Raw genomic sequence first — 17914 nt, 5'->3', positions numbered from 1 at the left:
GCCCTGGAGCAATATTTCCAGATTAGTTCACTTTTTACACATTGCTCAATGATCTTTAAACGCAAGGCGTTATTTCTGTACAACCGAGCTGCTTTCTCAAGAAGAATATTTTCTCACTTGCACAATAGATGGCTCATGGGATCACATGGAAAGCTTCTTGAAATTTGGAATATATTTAAACTAAATCATTGGGAACGGCTGAGAAAATAGATGGCAGATGCTGCAAATGGTGCTAAGAGTTCTACTGAACCTGAAGCTCAAATTACTTTTTTTTGTTGGATTTATAACTAACTATCGCAAAACCAGCCACATGATTTTTTGCAGACAAAATTATCAGACGTTTGGGTCATTGAATAAACAGAGCCGGACACAAAGAAATGTAAGAACTTGAACATAATATTCTCAGAATTGACATGGGAAGTCCCGTTGTTCAACGAGTCGATGCACTAACAGGCTTTGTCATACATAGAATATAGTATTGGGTTTCCCATCACAATTATCCCCAATGCAATGCTCCTGGTTTCAATCCAGATTTCACACAGATACACAAAGAAAGAACTTGCATTTATATAGCCCCTTTCACTACCTCAGGACATCCCAAAGTGCTTTACAGCCAATTAAATACTTTTGAAGTTTGGTCACTGTTGTAATGTAGGAAGCGAAGCAAACCATTATAAATGATTTCGACTTGAATGTAGGGGGTATGATTAAGACATTTGCAGATGATACTAAAATTGGCTGTGTGGTTGATAACGAAGAAGAAAGCTGTTGACTGCAGGAAAATAGTAATGAACTGGTCAGGTGGGCAGAACAGTGGCAAATGGAATTCAATCTTGAGAAGTGTGAGGTAATGCATTTGGGGAGGGATAACAAGGCAAAGGAATACACAATAAATGGTAGGGCACTGAGACGTGTAGAGGAACAAAAGGACCTTGGAGTGCATGTCCACAGATCCCTGAAGGTAGCAGGCCAGGTAGATAAGGTGGTTAAGAAGGCATACGGAATGCTTGTCTTTATAAGCCAAGGCATAGAATACACGAGCAGGGAGGCTATGCTTGAAAGGTATAGGCCACAGCTAGAGTACTGCGTGCAGTTCTGGTCACCACATTGCAGGAAAGATGTGATTGCACTAGAGAGGTGCACAGAGGAGATTTACGAGGATGTTGCTTGGACTGGAGAATTTTAACTTTGAGGAATGATTGAATAGGCTGGGTCTATTTTCTTTGGAACAGAGAAGACTGAGGGAAGACCTTATTGAGGTGTATAAAATTATGAGGGGCCTAGATAGGGTGGATAGCAATTACCTATTTCCCTTAGCAGAGGGGTCAACAACCAGGGGGAAAAGATTTAAAGTAATTGGTAGGAGGTTTAGAGGGGATATGAGGGGAAATTTCTTCACCCAGAGGGTGGTGGGGGTCTGGAACTCACTGCCTGAAAGGGTGGTAGAGGCAGAAATCCTCACCGCATTTAAAAAGTACTTGGATGTGCACTTGAAGTGCTGTAACCTACAGGGCTACAGACCAAGAGCTGGAAAGTGGGATTAGGCTGAATAGCCTCTTTGTCAGCCAGCGTGGACACGATGGGACGAAATGGCCTCCTTCTGTGCTGTAAATTTCTGTGATTTTCCCACAGAGAAGAAGAAGTTAGGGACTGAGTCACCTCGATCTCCTCCCAAATATCTCCTGGCAGTCTTGTGGCACTGCCAGAGAAGTGCAAGCAAGGCTCGCTATCTACCCTTTTGGAGAGACAATGGAACAGGGACAATCCAGGAGAAGATCAAAAATAACTGCCAACAATAACTTGCCGGCCTTCTCAAGTTGTGCATTAACTGCAGGAAGAAAGCAGGGCAGGCAAGTAAGCAGATGGTCTGCTTCCAGGTCTCCATCAATGCTACACCAATGCGGCGAATGTCTCACCTCCTGACTCCCCACAGCTTTTCCACCATCTACAAGGCACAAGTCAGGAGTGTGATGGAATACTCTCCACTTGCCTGGATGAGCACAGCTCCAACAACACTCAAGAAACTTGACACCATCCAGAACAAAGCAGCCTGCTTGATTGGCACCCCATCCACCACCTTCAACATTCACTCACTCCACCACCAGCGTACCGTGGCTGCATTGTGTACCATCTACAAGATGCACTGCAGCAACTTGCCAAGGCTTCTTCGGCAGCACCTCCCAAACCTGCGACCTCTATCACCTCGAAGGACAACGGCTGCAGGCGCATGGGAACACCACCATCTCCATGTTCCTCTCCAAGTCACACACCATCCTGACTTGGGAGTGTAGTGCCGTTCTTTCATCGTCGCTGGGTCAAAATCCTGGAACACCCTCCCTAAAAGCACTGTGGGAGCACCTTCACCACACGGACTGAAGCAGTTCAAGAAGGCGGCTCACCACCATCTTCTCGAGGGCAATTAGGAATGGGCCATAAATGCTGACCTTGCCAACGACGCCCACAACCCAGGAACGAATAAAAAAAAAATGCCAGCTTCAGCAAGAACTACAAAATAAAACAGGAGAAAAAAAATTCTCATCATGTAAATAACTGGGCAAAAGGAGGAAGATTTTGAAGAGGGAAGAATAAACTTATAAAGCAATTGTACCAGGAATATTGCTACAAATCCATTGTGGAGGAGAGAACAAAAATATGTACAATGTGAATAATTTAGAATAAGAGATTCTGGGAAGACAAGAACAAAACATCTTTGCATATTAAGATGTTTTGTATGGTAGATGTAATCTTTGCATAGTAGATGTAATGTATACTCACAGGTTTGTAGAGCTGTTGAGTTGAGAGTGGCTTATCCCTTCACGTGATGTTCACAAAACTCAATAAAACCACAGCCAGTTGGGTTCAGGGGATCCACAATGAGGCAGGCGGTTGTGAGCCTGGTGGATGAACTGGTAATGTGTAGTGTGATTGTTAAACCTTTGCTAACAAACCAACTAGTTCTTAATAGCAATGTGTTGCTATGAATTCTTAAGCAAAGGACCCATGATGCAAATACATTACAGCAGATAAATAGTATCAAAAATGTTGTATTTGTACAACCTGTATCTGTCAGTAATAAGATATCTAATACATTTATTTTATCGGTCATGTTATATCAGTCACTCAAAGTTGCTGTAATACGGTGATGGGTGAATGACTCTCTCATTTAGGCTGCACTGACACTCTAGTAAATTGCACTCCAGATTCTGGAACTATCTGCACGTATACAACTTTTTATTTTATTTCAAGAGTTGAATTTTACTACTGAGTATTTGTAAAACAGAATGTGAATGCCGATAAGAAATGTCAGTCTTTAAATTCTAAGTGATTGTTCTATTGTTGGAAACCCGGACAATATTGATACTTGTGTCACATTTTATATCCAGCCATTTGAGTTCAAGAATCACTCATCCTGAATATTAACCTTTGTGGGTTGTCATTTTTAAAAGATTATACTCATCAAGATTCTTCTCCTAAACTATTTATAGAAAGACATTGACTGAAATGCATGACTCAGAGATGATAAAACGAGTTGACATTCGGGTTATCAAGGACCGTCATTGGATTGAGTTGCAAATAGTACCGACTAAGCTGACTTGATGAAACGTTGGCAATTAGTAATAACTTAGTAATATCAAGGTATTTCATCATCAAGCATTCCACAAAATAATAAGAAACTGAATAATATAAAGGGTAATGAGAATAAATTAATCCCTAAAGCACTATTTACAGCATTTGTTGTCTCACCATCGCACTTACCCAGCTGTTTCTACGGCAGGGTAAGTTGATAATGTGATTTCATCTAGGGAATAGGATTTCTGTGATTCTATTTTTATGCTCTACATGTGGAATTGGATAAATACTTGAATGGGACGGTGGGGGAATTTCAGGGCCATAGGGAAAGATCAGGGGAATGGGACTAATTGGATAGCTCTTTCAAAGAGCCAGCACAGACATGATGGACAGAACGGCCTCCTTCTGTGATGTATGATTCTGTCCATCTTTTACCTTTAAAATTAAGATCATAAAAGAGGCTACTATATGAGCAGAACCTCAGTTCACAGTTCAGTTTTTGGTTAGAACATCGCAGACAGCCCTAACCGAAGCCTGGAAAGGGGGAATATTGAACAGCTGGCTGAAGCTGGGTTTATCAGCCTAACTCTAATTACAGAATTGGAAGTGATCTGGGAGCAGGTTTGCTGATTCCCCTCTTTAGTGGGAAATGGGATGATACAAGGGACTAATGGTGAAGTAAAAATACAATTTTGTACTGCAGAATTATTCTATATCAATTTGCTGCTTAACTAACCAATTCCTAGCTCTTCATGAAAACACTTGGGAAATATTGCAAATTATAATGCGCCCAGTTTAAGTAAATTCAACCGGTCTTCACTTCAGTTCTAGACCTGCCATTCACCTAGTTTGTAATTAAAACTCACTGGGCAATAACATCAGAATCATAACATGTATGCCTGGCTTAACATTTTCAAATATTAGTGTTGGTTGTAATATTTGAAACAGATGTTTATGCAGTACATCAGTTGCCCGTTACATGAGTTACATAGCAAAGATTATCTATTTGACATGTCACTTCAATAAAGATGTCAGGGTCAACTGTACCAATTTTCCATTTTGTCTTGCCACTTTACTCCACCACTTTTTTCGTCTCCTCTCCTTTCTTGAAGGCGTTGTTGGACTAGTGTTCAATGACTACCAGTCACTCTCTGTTATCTTCCATTATTCATACATGAAGCTTTACAATAAGTGTCAGCAGGCTATTCAGTTGAGGAGGAGCAAGTATATCACAGCCTTTCAGTCCTAACTTGACAACATAGTAGTATTTCCAGCAGGGATTGGATGAGCAGGGAAGGAGTAGGAATCCCAGCTGATTTTCCCCACCCCAGCCAGGCGCTGAGGCCAACAGTCGCTGGTCTGGCTAAGATCAGGAAACTCAGCACAGTATAGGGATCAAAGCCCTAGTGGAAGAAAGTCTTATAATACAGAAATATAAATGGAGTACTCAACACAGTGGCAGTCATGATTTTTCCTGTAGATTTCGCGTTGTGTAACCTCATATTGTCCCAGTTATATCAGTCTAACATCACATTGCGGGAAGTCTGACATGGCGGGAAGTTTTTCTGGGGTTTCCATGGCTCTTCCGCCAAAGTTACAGCGGACAAGCCGGACAATCCGGACAACCCCTGCAGAAATTCACTTCCACTATGTTTAAAGTATTCTATCAAGGGGTATGAAGAGAAAGCAGGAAAGGGTACTGAGGTGAATGATCAGCCATGATCTTATTGAATGGTGGTGCACGCTCGAAGAGCCGAATGGCCTACTCCTGCACCTATTTTCCATGTTTCTATGTTTCTCAGTAACATTTTAACGGTATAAGGGTTAGAATGCATGCCTGTGGAATGTACCTTCTTTGCTGTATGTAATACTGTTTTTCAGTGAAAGCTTTTAGTAGCCATAGAAACACAGTTCATTGGGGTCATGGTCGAAGAAGCAACACGAGTATTATTGTCTGTAAACATATTGGATTCTGCTGAATGAACACATTCATGAGGTCTTACATGAGGTCACGTTACCAATGGGTTGATTGGCATATAGTGACCTGTGACTAAGTATCTGAGAAATCTGGCAATCATAATTTCATTATCACCCTTGCTATCCATTGGAACCCTATAAATATGCCAAGAAGAAACAACAATGGATTAATCTTTTTGACTGCAGCTGAAATATAGAGAAGATTCCCGATGAACAAAGTAAAAGGAAGAAATGGAGAGCTCATGTCAAAAATGTGATAAGAGGGAAGCTTGGAAAGGAGTCAGTTAATAACAGATCTTCCATCTCAGCCTCATTTTTCAACAAATAGTAGTTCACTGATATATTTTGTATCTAACAGAATAAATGAAGGGCTTGTAACAGCCAAAGCTTTCTAAGGCCCTATATCAGCCTTTGAATCCCCAGCAAATTTGGTTACATCTTGGGCCTGCAGCACTTGGACAAGTCTTCATCCTCAGAAAATATTCTTCATATTGAAAGTGTTCCATATTGAATATGCTCCGAGGAAGATAAAACAATTTCAGTGCAAAATTAATTTTCTTACACAGCAGGGAAGGTAATTGTACAGGTACCACAGCCGGACTACAAACTATAATGTGTCTCTATAATTTCCTGTTTTTTCAAAAAAAATACTTTCGGCATAATCATTATTTATAGGAAATCTTAAATATATCTATATTTAAATTCCTTGTAGAGAAGATGTGAAGGGATAATGGCAGGCAGAAGATCCTCTTTAGCATGTCCATTCTCTAATATTATGATTTTGTTAACGTCTAGGGGTCTGATCAAACTAATTTTTGTGGGACTTTCAAACTTCTGCTGAGTATTAGCCAAGAAACTCCAAAAATGATGCTACCAGAAATGACAAGAAATGCTCAACGTCATTTGAACCTAAATGGGCCTTTTACTTTTTAATCAAAAGCTGTACAACTTATCTTATGCCTTCTGTTTAGTCCCTTCAGTAGCTACATACAATTTATTTCTTCAATAACAGAATGAAGTATTAAAGAATCACATCCTCAATATGCATTTTTCCGTGACCAGCTACAGAAATACACAGATCTGTGAGACAACAGAGGGTTGGGAAGATGCAGCCAGAGTTTCCTGCGTTGGTCCTGATCACTTTTTTTTTGCTATGAGGAAAGATTGAATAGGCTGGGTTTGTTTTCCTTGAAACAGAGGAGGCTGAGGGGTGAATTTATTAAGGTGTACAAAATTATCTGAGGCCTAGATAGAGTGGCTAGGAAGGACCTAGTTCCCTTGGCAGAGGGATCAACAATCATGGGACATCGATTGAGGTAATTGGTAAGAGGTTTAGAGGAGATATGAGAGAAAATTTCTTCACCCAGAAGGTGATGGGAGTCTGGAACTCACTGCCTGAAAGGGTGGTAGAGGCAGAAACCCTCACCGCATTTAAGGGGTGCTTGGATGTGCACGTGAAGATCTGTAACCTGCAGGGCTACAGACCAAGAGCTGGATAGTGGGATTAGACTGGATAGCTGTTTGTCGGCCGGTACGGACACGATGGGCCGAAATGGCCTCCTGTGCCGTAAATTTCTATGATTCTGTGAAAGGTTGCAGGTAGATAGATTTTTAACCAATAAGGGAATTAAGGGTTACGGGGAGCGGGCGGGTAAGTGGAGCTGAGTCCATGGCCAGATCAGCCATGATCTTGTTGAATGGCGGAGCAGGCTCGAGGGGCTAGATGGCCTACTCCTGTTTCTAATTCTTATGTTCTTATGTTCTTATGTCTGATATAGAGCCAGACAGCATTCTCTCGCTGTATGAAATATTGTTTCTTTTTTTCCAAACTTGATAATTAAAAAGAGTTTGTATAGCTCATATTTACAAATTATCAGCAGTAGAATCAGAGTATGAATGATTATACTGTACCACCAACACATGGATCTTAGAATAGTTCTTTTAGAATCAAAAGCAGGAAAACTGCTTCTAAGACAGAGACTACAACTTCATCTTCTATAATTCTGTCCAGCATTCCTATTAAATTTGCACTTTTTTTGCCTCGGAAGAAGCAAATTACAACAGCAAAGTGAAAATTCTTAAAATGGATTCTCGTCTCTTGTTTAATTCCCTTGGTCCCTTGGCAAAAAATATTTATTTAATAAAAAATTTGTTTCAAGGAAACTATTGTTGGCTGGATTGACTCTGCGAAAACCCAACCACAACAAAAGTCAGTTCTGTTCTCTTCTGTTTTACTTTAGTTTGTATTCTGTATATTTATTCATTTTCAAGGTACAGGACAGTGCCATCTAGTGCGTATACAAGGAAGGTTGTATAGATTAAGCAGAAAACTGAATTTTCAGTAACTAATTGTTTTGTTTCAAATATATGGGCAGAGACAGGCATTTGTATAGGAGAGCAGTGGTAGATAATGGTGGCATTCGGAAAGCTATGTCAGGGTGACTACGGAAGTGACCTGGATACTAAAACCAACTTTAAGCGATCCAAACTTGCTAATGACACAAAAATAGGGGGTGTGATAGAGACACAGGATGCAGCAAAATTCTCGTAGAAGAATTTCAATTTGATTATGCAGACATATATGGCTGATGAAATTTAGACTGATAAATGAAAAGTATTGCACATAGGTCAAAAAATGTGGGACAGAGTATATAATGAATGGAATTGAATCAGCACATGGGGTGACAAAGAAGGGGACCTGGGAGTAATAATAGGCATGCCATTTTCAATGTTCAGATAATGTAGTCAAGTAAGTTAAAAGGCTGATAAATGCTAGTAGGTATAACCAGAACAGTGGAATATGTCTGAAGCTATGCTGAGGCTTTGCAGTGCGTTGTTTAGACTTAGAATACTATCTTCAGTTTTGGTCACCATGCCACAACAATGTGTGACAAAAATATTTTTTTTAAATCTTAGGTTTTGAATTTTTGAAACACAGGTTAAGGTGGATCCTTTCTTGAATAAAAAAAATGTGGACAGAGATGGTTTACTATGGGAAATAAAAGAAGATTCTCTTGATCAAATTAATTAAGATAAAAACTTTGGTCAAGGTGTGATTGGAGACAGCAAGCTTGAATTGCAAATGAAGGTTGCAAGGTGCCAACAGTTGAGCTGTCCTGTATTATATATTATAAATTATATATTGCAAATTATATCTTTGTACTGTGTAGCAGGTGTTTACCACAATTATATTTTAAGAAGGTTAACATTAGCCATCTATCGCTGTTCGTTCCTGCAATACTGTATTTTAACCTTAGTGAGTAGATGCTTTTGACACATGGGAAAGGAGTATTATTCAGATCATGATAAATTGACTGTGCGAGAAGTAAATTTGACATTATGAGCTGGGAGCTATGAGGAGCATCATAGACAATCCTTCTGAGAGCCTCTGGAAGATTCTAAAGAACTCAATTTCTGTTTAAGAGTACATTTGAGAGAAATCGCTTTAAAAAAAAACCTTAAAGAACTAATTACTGCCAGAGCAGCCACTTGAACAAGGTGAAGTTAACTCTTTTGTGACTATTGTTGTTTTCTACAGAAGATAAGATAGAAAGGCAACTGGCCCTTTTGGTGAACATTCTAGATGCTCATGTATTTTTAAATACTGCCTTTTTCACTATAATATATTGCCAAGTATTGATGCTTCATTTTTAAATTTATAAATAAATGTATTAGGTTTAGCATATCCAAGTCCAGCATGTTGTGTGATATTTGCAAGTTTAAGTCATTAGGAGACATCTTGGAACCCTATATAAATTCCACTGAGAAGTGTTGCTGCAAAATAGGGTAATATTTGATCCTTAGATACGTAATCTAAAATGTACACTGTTAGACCAAGAAGGGCACAGCTTATTCACAGGAGATCGAGTACATTATTGAAAGGGAAAAACATAGACCATAACAAGTTGCATTAGGCTGTTAACCGAAAAAGGTAACGTTTGATTCCAAGTGAAAAGAGGATGAGCTACGAAGCAAGATTAGAGAAGTTTATCCTTCACAGTCTGAAAAAAAAGTGCTCAAGGCAGTGGAACAGAGTGAAGATATGAATTATGCTGTAGATGAGATAAACCAATATTATTGTTTTCAAAGTAAACGAAGGAAGTAAGACCATAGCATATAGGTGGAAATTAGTTAAGTTATTTTAGAGCAGGTACAAGGAAAAAGTTTATTCAAAAAATGGTAGATTTTGGAATAATTTAGTGAAAAAGGTAACATTGGAGTTATTAAAAGTACAATTAATTGTCATGATGGAAAAATTAATGTGCCAAAGTGATGAGTTTTGATGGTCTAAAGTGCCATTTCTTGTCCCCGATACTTTATCTTTTCTTATGTTCTAAATTACAAATGCCTTGCAGAGTACTGAAAGTCCCATGGAATTTACCAAAAGACACCAGTGAGTGGTTAGCCTGGCACCCCTAAATGGGAAGTTACAATGGCCTCAAAAGGGAGAGAATTGGAGGGATTGGCTGCCTATGGAAAGGGCACATTAATTTTTTGGGGAAGACAGTGATTTGGCAGTGGATGAAGCTGCCGCGTGAGGCCAGAGTTAGGACAGGGCTATCACGAAAGGGAATGCGTTGGAAGATGGGACACAAGATGGGACCAGCTACTACAACAAAAGATTTATTGGAAATGTCCCTCTCGAAAATGAAGCTGAAGGACTTATTTAAAGTAATTATTGCCATGCACTTTACTGAAGACCAGTTGCTTCACTCACTTCATTTCGAAACACAATTTTCAGGGGTTTGTTTGTTTCCTTATTGCAACCAATCAACATTATCTCTCCCCTGGAAGCGACTGGGAGATCACTTTGCGGATCACCTCCGTTCAGTCCGCAAGTGTGACCGTGAGCTTCCGGTCGCCTGACACTTTAATTCTCTGCCCCACTCCCACTCTGTTCACTCTGTCCTTGGCATCCTAATGAAGCTCAACATAAGCTTGAGGAACACCATCTCATCTTTCAATTAGGCACTTTACAGCCTTTTTTATAGTGTCAGCTGTGGCTCAGTGAGTAGCACACTTGCCTCTGAGTCAGAAGATTGTAGGTTCAAGTCCCACTCCAAGGACTTGAGCACATAAATGTAAGCTGACACTCCAGTGCAGTGCTGTGGGAGTGCTGCACTGTTGGAAGTGCTGTCTTTCAGATGAGACATTAAACCGAGGCACTATCTGGTTGACATAAAAGATCCCATGGCACTATTTTGAAGAAAAGGGGAGCTTTCCTTGGTATCCTGGCAAATATTTATCCCTCAATCAACAAAACAAAAACAGATTATCTGGTCATTATCACATTGCTGTTTGTGGGATCTTGCTGTGCACAAATTGGCTGCTGCCTTTCCCACGTTACAACAGTGTCATTGGCTGTAAAGCACTTTGAGACGTCTGGTGGCCGTGAAAGGCGCTGTATAAATGCAAGATTTTCTTTTTCTGGACTCGATATTGAGTTCTACAATTTCAGATCATCACTGTCATCATCATCACAGGCAGTCCCTTGAACGATGGATGACTTACTTCCACATGAGTTCATAGATGTTTCAATGAAGGACCCGATGTTCCAGTCTTGAACTCCAATTGAGGGGACGAAGATGCCTGTGCGTGGATTTTTTATAATGTGTGGTGACCGTTGCACATCAGCCATCACACAGGCTCAACAGAGCTAGGCATTTATCCAGTGGCAAGGGTTAACCAGGATGACTGGAGACCTGTTCTGCTGCATGGACCTAGTGCGCACACATATTACATTGTGGGCTGGCCTATGCTGCCCCTCGGCCCTTGGCTCTTCTGGGACCCGTACCCTCATTCGCCGCACCTCTGCCACGATTTCTTGCCGCACCTCCGCCACGATCTAACCACCTTCTCGGTTAGAAGGTGCTGGTAATGGTTCTGCTGTTACCTCTAGACACATCTTTGTCTCTTTACTTGTCCCAGTACCATCCCCTTTTGCCTTGCACAATCATCCCTTTATCATTTAATCACCCTGTCACAGACCTTCCCTTTTGTTCTTTCCTCCCCTCCCTCCTTCCTTTCCCTGCCTGTGTACTTGCTTAAAAACTATTATATCTGTAACAGAAAGATCAACAACTTGAAACACTAACTTCGTTTCTCTCTCCTGACCTGCTGAGCATTGTCATCTCTCCCCTCGCTCCTATTGATTGGGAAGGGGGTCTATTTAATGTGACCAATCACCGACGAGACAGTAACTTCCCCTTCGCCAATAAAACGCCAGCGCCATTCTGCAGGCTGATCAATCAGAATGGAAATCGCAGTCCAGCCAATCATCGCGAACAGACAAGGCTCCAATTCCAGCGAATCAGCGTGTCAGAAGGAAAACCGCTTGGGCAATCAGAAGTACGAATTGCCTCCTCATCCCGCCCCGCGGATTATTAACCAATCCCATTGCGAGTTAAGGTCGATGGTGTTGACCAATCGGAGGCGTGCTCGAGCCTCTTCCAGCTCGAGCCGAAGGAGTTTGTCCGGCGAGAGGAAAAGCGGCAGGGAAGGAGAAGAAAATTAAAAGCTCCCGTTACAAACCGCTTTAAAACAACATGAAAACCTGGAGCAAAGTCATCCAATAATAGGGGTTTACTTCACAGAATTTCATTCTCAATCTTATCCAGGGATTTAAAGTTTTTGAAGATTGATTTTATTTTTTCCAAAAAAAAGGCATGTTCGATGTGCAGATCTGAATCTGTATCTGCGTGTGTGGCGAGCGCCTCCCTGGCACCGCTCGGAGACTGACTGATAAACTTCAAACTTTGTCAACTGCAGGTTTTACAGTTGGGGGAAGAAATTTTAATATTTTTTAAAGACAAAGTTTGGAAGTTACTCCAATGATGAGTTGAAACTTTAACGGCGAGACGGAAAGGATTTGGGATTTTGACTGTCCGTCCCCTCTCTTATTTCGCAATAAGCCAACTTTCGTTACAAAGGTGAACAAGTTGGAGTTAATTATTAACCAGGAATTAAAAGAGGGAGAGTGGAAGTTCAGAGTGATTCAGTTATTGCTATCTGGAGATCCTCGGAAAGTATCTGTGGAATATATATATCAAAAAATTACTGAGGATTGGGAAGAAAACGCGTCCATTTGCATCTCCTCTTTGATATCCCCTCCCCGGGGGTGAAAGCGGCCCATCCCGGAAATCAGGACTTTGGAGAGAGATCCCAACCCTGGCCAGGGAGCTGGTCAATCATTCTTTCTCAGAAGGCGGCAAGAGCCTGCCTCCCGCCCCCCGCAACCAAAAAATAAACAAACTCAAGCCAAAGGCGGCGCTTAAAAAATATTATATTCATGGGAGGGGGAAAAAGATTGAATCAGTAAAATACCAAAGCGTAATCGATTGTTAAGAGAGCGACCCGGCTGCACTAATAGAGGCGATCAACAGATGGGAGACGCGAGTTGCCGGCTGATTGATGATCACCAGGGCACGGCGGGGCGACTTGTGGACGCTGATCGGTATCCCGAGGTGATCGATACCACAGGGGCTGAGCACCTGGGCCCGGAAGCGATGGTTGCTAATTCGAGCAGAGGAAGCAGGAGTGGCAGACCGCACTATGGTGCCGCGAGCCACCAACTCGCCGCAAACCCGGCGACATCCGCGATCAGTCACCCCAGGGATCGATGCCAAAGGATCAGCCCGCGGGGACCGATCGGGACCCTTCGCCCGGCAGGAATGGGCGAGCGGAGGGCGAAGCCGCGGCACCCCAATCCGGACCGCCGGCAGGGGATGGAAACTGCCAAAGAACACAGGAGCAGGGACTGTACAATCAATAACCAAAGGGAAATAAAGCAAGGGCCTTGTTGGCGGGGAGTGATCGATAAGCAAGTGATTGGAGACCGAACTGGTGGTGGGATGGCTGCACCGATCATGGGGCCGAAGTCGGGAGTATTCAAAAGAACCGTCGGATTTGCTGGTGCGAGAGGAAACTTTAATTTGTTTGGATGTTTTGGGGGATTGTGGACGTTTATGCTGTTTCATATCCACGTGCTCCAGACCCTGGCGCAAGGTAAGATGATAATGTGGTAACATTCAGTCTAATGTCTTCCCATCGCGGAATGATGTTTTGGGACTCGATTTTATTTTTTTTAAACATTTTTAAAAATCCGACAGGACGTCGGAGACAGTTCAGAACACAGCACTTGTGTCGTGTTGCTTAGTACTTTAAATGTGGAACATAACAAACCCGCTAGCATTATTACAGTTTTCATTTTGGTGTCTTTGCAAAGATGCTTGATGTTAAACCAAAACAGTGGCATTTTGAAAGGTGCAAGCTGAATGGAGCCACCCAAAGGGTTAACGTGAAACGTGGAATATTGCGCGCTGTCAGTTTTCACAGGAGGTTTACTCTCCTGACTGACTTTGTAGCGTTAAGGAACAATTATCCACTCGTGAGTGAGTTAATGTGACTGCGTCCTTTTCAGGTTCTTGCCATGGAAGGAAAATAAAGAATTAAAATTTAGGTAGCAGCCAGTATAAATTAGCATTTCTACCGGTTCCACTTTTCATTACGGAATTGCAACGCTAAGTAGCAGCATACTGTACTCATTTATCTTATCAATCCAATGCAATCTCACAATCTCCTTGTTCTGTGGATTTCAATATTGCATTGTAGTTGATGTTGTGCTGTTTCCCACAATCTTGCCTTTTTTCAGTATATAAGCAATACAGCTAACCGGCAAAAAAGTGTAAACAATGTTGCTGTTTTCGTGATCGTATTCTCTGATCTATGGGATGCGATCCAGAAAGTATGGGAACCCGAATTGTTCTCACTCGGTGAATAAACCAATATTGCACCATTTATGGAGTGTGTTATTGAAGTTCTTTTGCTTGAGGGAGACGCCATCATAATTTATATACATGCCTATGGCATGCCAGCACTTCGTTTATTCAAGTGCCAGTGCTCTAGATTAAATATGTAGCCCTGTAAGAAGTGATTTAGCATGAAAAGACTTATGTAATGCATTGGTGTTACTGGTGTTTAAACTTTTACAAACTGAACCTTATTTAAGATTGGAGTACCTGTACACTAACTTCAATGTTTATAACTTTTTTTCTCTGATTTGTCATATCTGTGTTCAGTTTCAGACCCCGGTTTATAAGTAGTCCAAGAATAGAGTTATGAAGAAGGGTCATCGACCCGAAACGTTAACTCTGCTTCCTCTCTCTCCACAAATGCTGCCTGACCTGCTGGGATTTCCAGCACTTTTTGTTTTTATTCCAGATTCCAGCAGTATTTTGCTTTTGTTTTGTTAGATTTAGTCCTGTTGTTTTTGGATCTTCAAACTCTTCCCTTGGAAAACAGTTTGAAACATAGAAACATAGAAAATAGGTGCAGGAGTAGGCCATTTGGCCCTTCTAGCCTGCACCGCCATTCAATGAGTTCATGGCTGAACATTCAACTTCAGTACCCCATTCCTGCTTTCTCGCCATACCCCTTGATCCCCCTAGTAGTAAGGACCTCATCTAACTCCTTTTTGAATATATTTAGTGAATTGGCCTCAACAACTTTCTGTGGTAGAGAATTCCACAGGTTCACCACTCTCTGGGTGAAGAAGTTCCTCCGCATCTCGGTCCTAAATGGCTTACCCCTTATCCTTCGACTGTGACCTCTGGTTCTGGACTTCCCCAACATTGGGAACATTCTTCCTGCATCTAGCCTGTCTAACCCCGTCAGAATTTTAAATGTTTCTATGAGGTCCCCTCTCATTCTTCTGAACTCCAGTGAATACAAGCCCAGTTGATCCAGTCTTTCTTGATAGGTCAGTCCCGCCATCCCAGGAATCAGTCTGGTGAACCTTCGCTGCACTCCCTCAATAGCATGAATGTCCTTCCTCAGGTTAGGAGACCAAAACTGTACACAATACTCCAGGTGTGGCCTCACCAATGCCCTGTACAACTGTAGCAACACCTCCCTACCCCTGCACTCAAATCCCCTTGCTATGAAGGCCAACATGCCATTTGCTTTCTTAACCGCCTGCTGCACCTGCATGCCAACCTTCAATGACTGATGTACCACGACACCCAGGTCTCGTTGCACCTCCCCTTTTCCTATCTGTCACCATTCAGATAATAGTCTGTCTCTCTGTTTTTACCACCAAAGTGGATAACCTCACATTTATCCACATTATACTTCATCTGCCATGCATTTGCCCACTCACCTAACCTATCCAAGTCGCTCTGCAGCCTCACAGCATCCTCCTCGCAGCTCACACTGCCACCCAACTTAGTGTCATCCGCAAATTTGGAGATACTACATTTAATCCCCTCGTCTAAATCATTAATGTACAGTGTAAACAGCTGGGGCCCCAGCACAGAACCTTGCGGTACCCCACTAGTCACTGCCTGCCATTCTGAAAAGTACCCATTTACTCCTACTCTTTGCTTCCTGTCTGACAACCAGTTCTCAATCCATGTCAGTAGTGGAAGGATTCACAGACTGATTAACAGTCTGACAGGCTGCGTTGTGAACACTCCTTCCATGGCCATAACCATCTTTTTATACCAGCCGATAGTGGGGCTAGTCCTATACCGTGGGAGGTTTTTATGGGCCCCCATAACCCATATGATGAGGAGGCAACCCACACCCATCAGTCATGAGTAATCCCACTGGATGTCAACCCAGAATTCAGAGTCGGAGCTCCAATCTCCTCTTGCTGGAACTATCTGGAGCAGTGTTTAAGCCCCGCCCCGCTGTTTCCATTGGGGTTCTTAAACATGAAAGGGAAATCATGTTTAACTAACTTACTGGAATTCTTTGAGGATATAACGAGCATGGTGGATAGAGGTGTACCGATGGATGTGGTGTATTTAGATTTCCAAAAGGCATTCGATAAGGTGCCACGATAAAGGTACGCGGAGTCAGAGGAAATGTATTAGCATGGATAAAGAATTGGCTGGCGAACAGAAAGCAGAGAGTCGGGATAAATGGGTCCTTTTCCGGTTGGAAATCAGTGGTTAGTGGTGTGCCACAGGGATCAGTGCTGGGACCACAACTGTTTACAATATACATAGATGACCTAGAGGAGGGGACAGAGTGTAGTGCAACAAAATTTGCAGATGACACTAAGATTAGTGGGAAAGCGGGTTGTGTAGAGGACTCAGAGAGGCTACAAGGAGATTTGGATAGGTTAAGCGAATGGGCTAAGGTTTGGCAGATGGAATACAATGTCGGAAAGTGTGAGGTCATCCACCTTGGGGGAAAAAAAAACAGTAAAAGGGAATATTATTTGAATGGGGAGAAATTACAACATGCTGTGGTGTAGAGGGACCTGGGGGTCCTTGTGCATGAAACTCTTTTGAGTTTACCTGCAAAAAAACATAAACATTAAACCGTGCCACCCGCCTGGGTGACACAGCAGACATTAAAGTACACTAGCTCCTTCGAGCCGGAATTGAACCGAAGGATGACTTTGCTGAGTATTCCACTACAGTCCTCCGCTCTACCAACTGAGCTATCGCAGGGAAGCGCCAAAATACAGCACCTGCAACAGTTCCTTTGCACTGAAGTATCAATTAGATTTTGTTCAAGTGCCTGTGGTGGGATTTGAACCCAGATCCACCTGACTCACAAGCAAGAGTGCTACCTATTGTGCTACGGGCATTTCGCTCCTTGTGCATGAATCCCTGAAACTCTTTTGAGTTTACCTGCAAAACATAAAAACATTAAACGGTGCCACCCGACCTGGGTGACACTCCAGACATTTACAAGGCCCTTTTTTTCCCCCCCCCCCCTTTTTTTTTTTGTTTATCTTTTTTTTGGGCACTAAAATCACAATTTTTCCCCAGTGCCCCCTATAAAAGGGAAGGGGGACACTAAAAGCACCGGCAATTAAGACAAATTAAACTTAAAAAACGTAAAATCAAATAAAAATTTGGTTGCCGGGCGTGATGATGCACTCCAGTCCCCGGCCCACCTCTCGCGGAAGGCCGCGAGCGTACCGGTGGACACCGCGTGCTCCATCTCCAAGGACACCCTGGACCGGATGTAAGAGCGGAAGAGAGGCAGGCAGTCAGGTTGAACGACCCCCTCGACCGCCCGCTGCCTGGACCGGCTGATGGCACCCTTGGCCGTGCCCAGGAGCAGTCCTACGAGGAGGCCTTCGGACCTACCCGCTCCCCTCCGCACAGGGTGCCCAAAGATCAGGAGTGTGGGACTGAAGTGCAGCCAGAATCTCAGGAGCAGCCCCTTCAAATAATGGAACAGGGGCTGCAACCTCGTGCACTCAATAAAAACATGGAACACGGACTCCTCCAGACCGCAGAAATTGCAGGCGGCCTGGGAGTCCGTGAACCGGCTTAAAAATTTATTGCACGGCACTGCTCCGTGCACCACCCTCCAGGCCAAGTCCCCGATGAATAGTGGGAGGACC

The 17914-nt window shown here is 42.6% G+C and overlaps 1 protein-coding gene across 3 annotated transcripts in view; it reads left to right on the top strand.

Moving 5' to 3' along the window:
* Positions 1-12443: 12443 nt before the first annotated feature.
* sdk1a (sidekick cell adhesion molecule 1a) overlaps positions 12444-17914 on the top strand; it is an 892584-nt gene continuing 887113 nt past the window's right edge. For all 3 annotated transcript variants that reach the window (XM_070901293.1, XM_070901295.1, XM_070901292.1), the window contains exon 1: positions 12444-13551. In XM_070901293.1, coding sequence (XP_070757394.1) covers positions 12930-13551 — 622 coding nt within the window. In that variant the 5' untranslated portion in view covers positions 12444-12929. The remainder of the gene's footprint in view (positions 13552-17914) is intronic.

Source organism: Pristiophorus japonicus, chromosome 15, assembly GCF_044704955.1.
Source record: "Pristiophorus japonicus isolate sPriJap1 chromosome 15, sPriJap1.hap1, whole genome shotgun sequence".
Lineage (NCBI taxonomy): Eukaryota > Metazoa > Chordata > Chondrichthyes > Pristiophoridae > Pristiophorus > Pristiophorus japonicus.
This window is presented reverse-complemented; position numbering and strand designations above follow the sequence as displayed.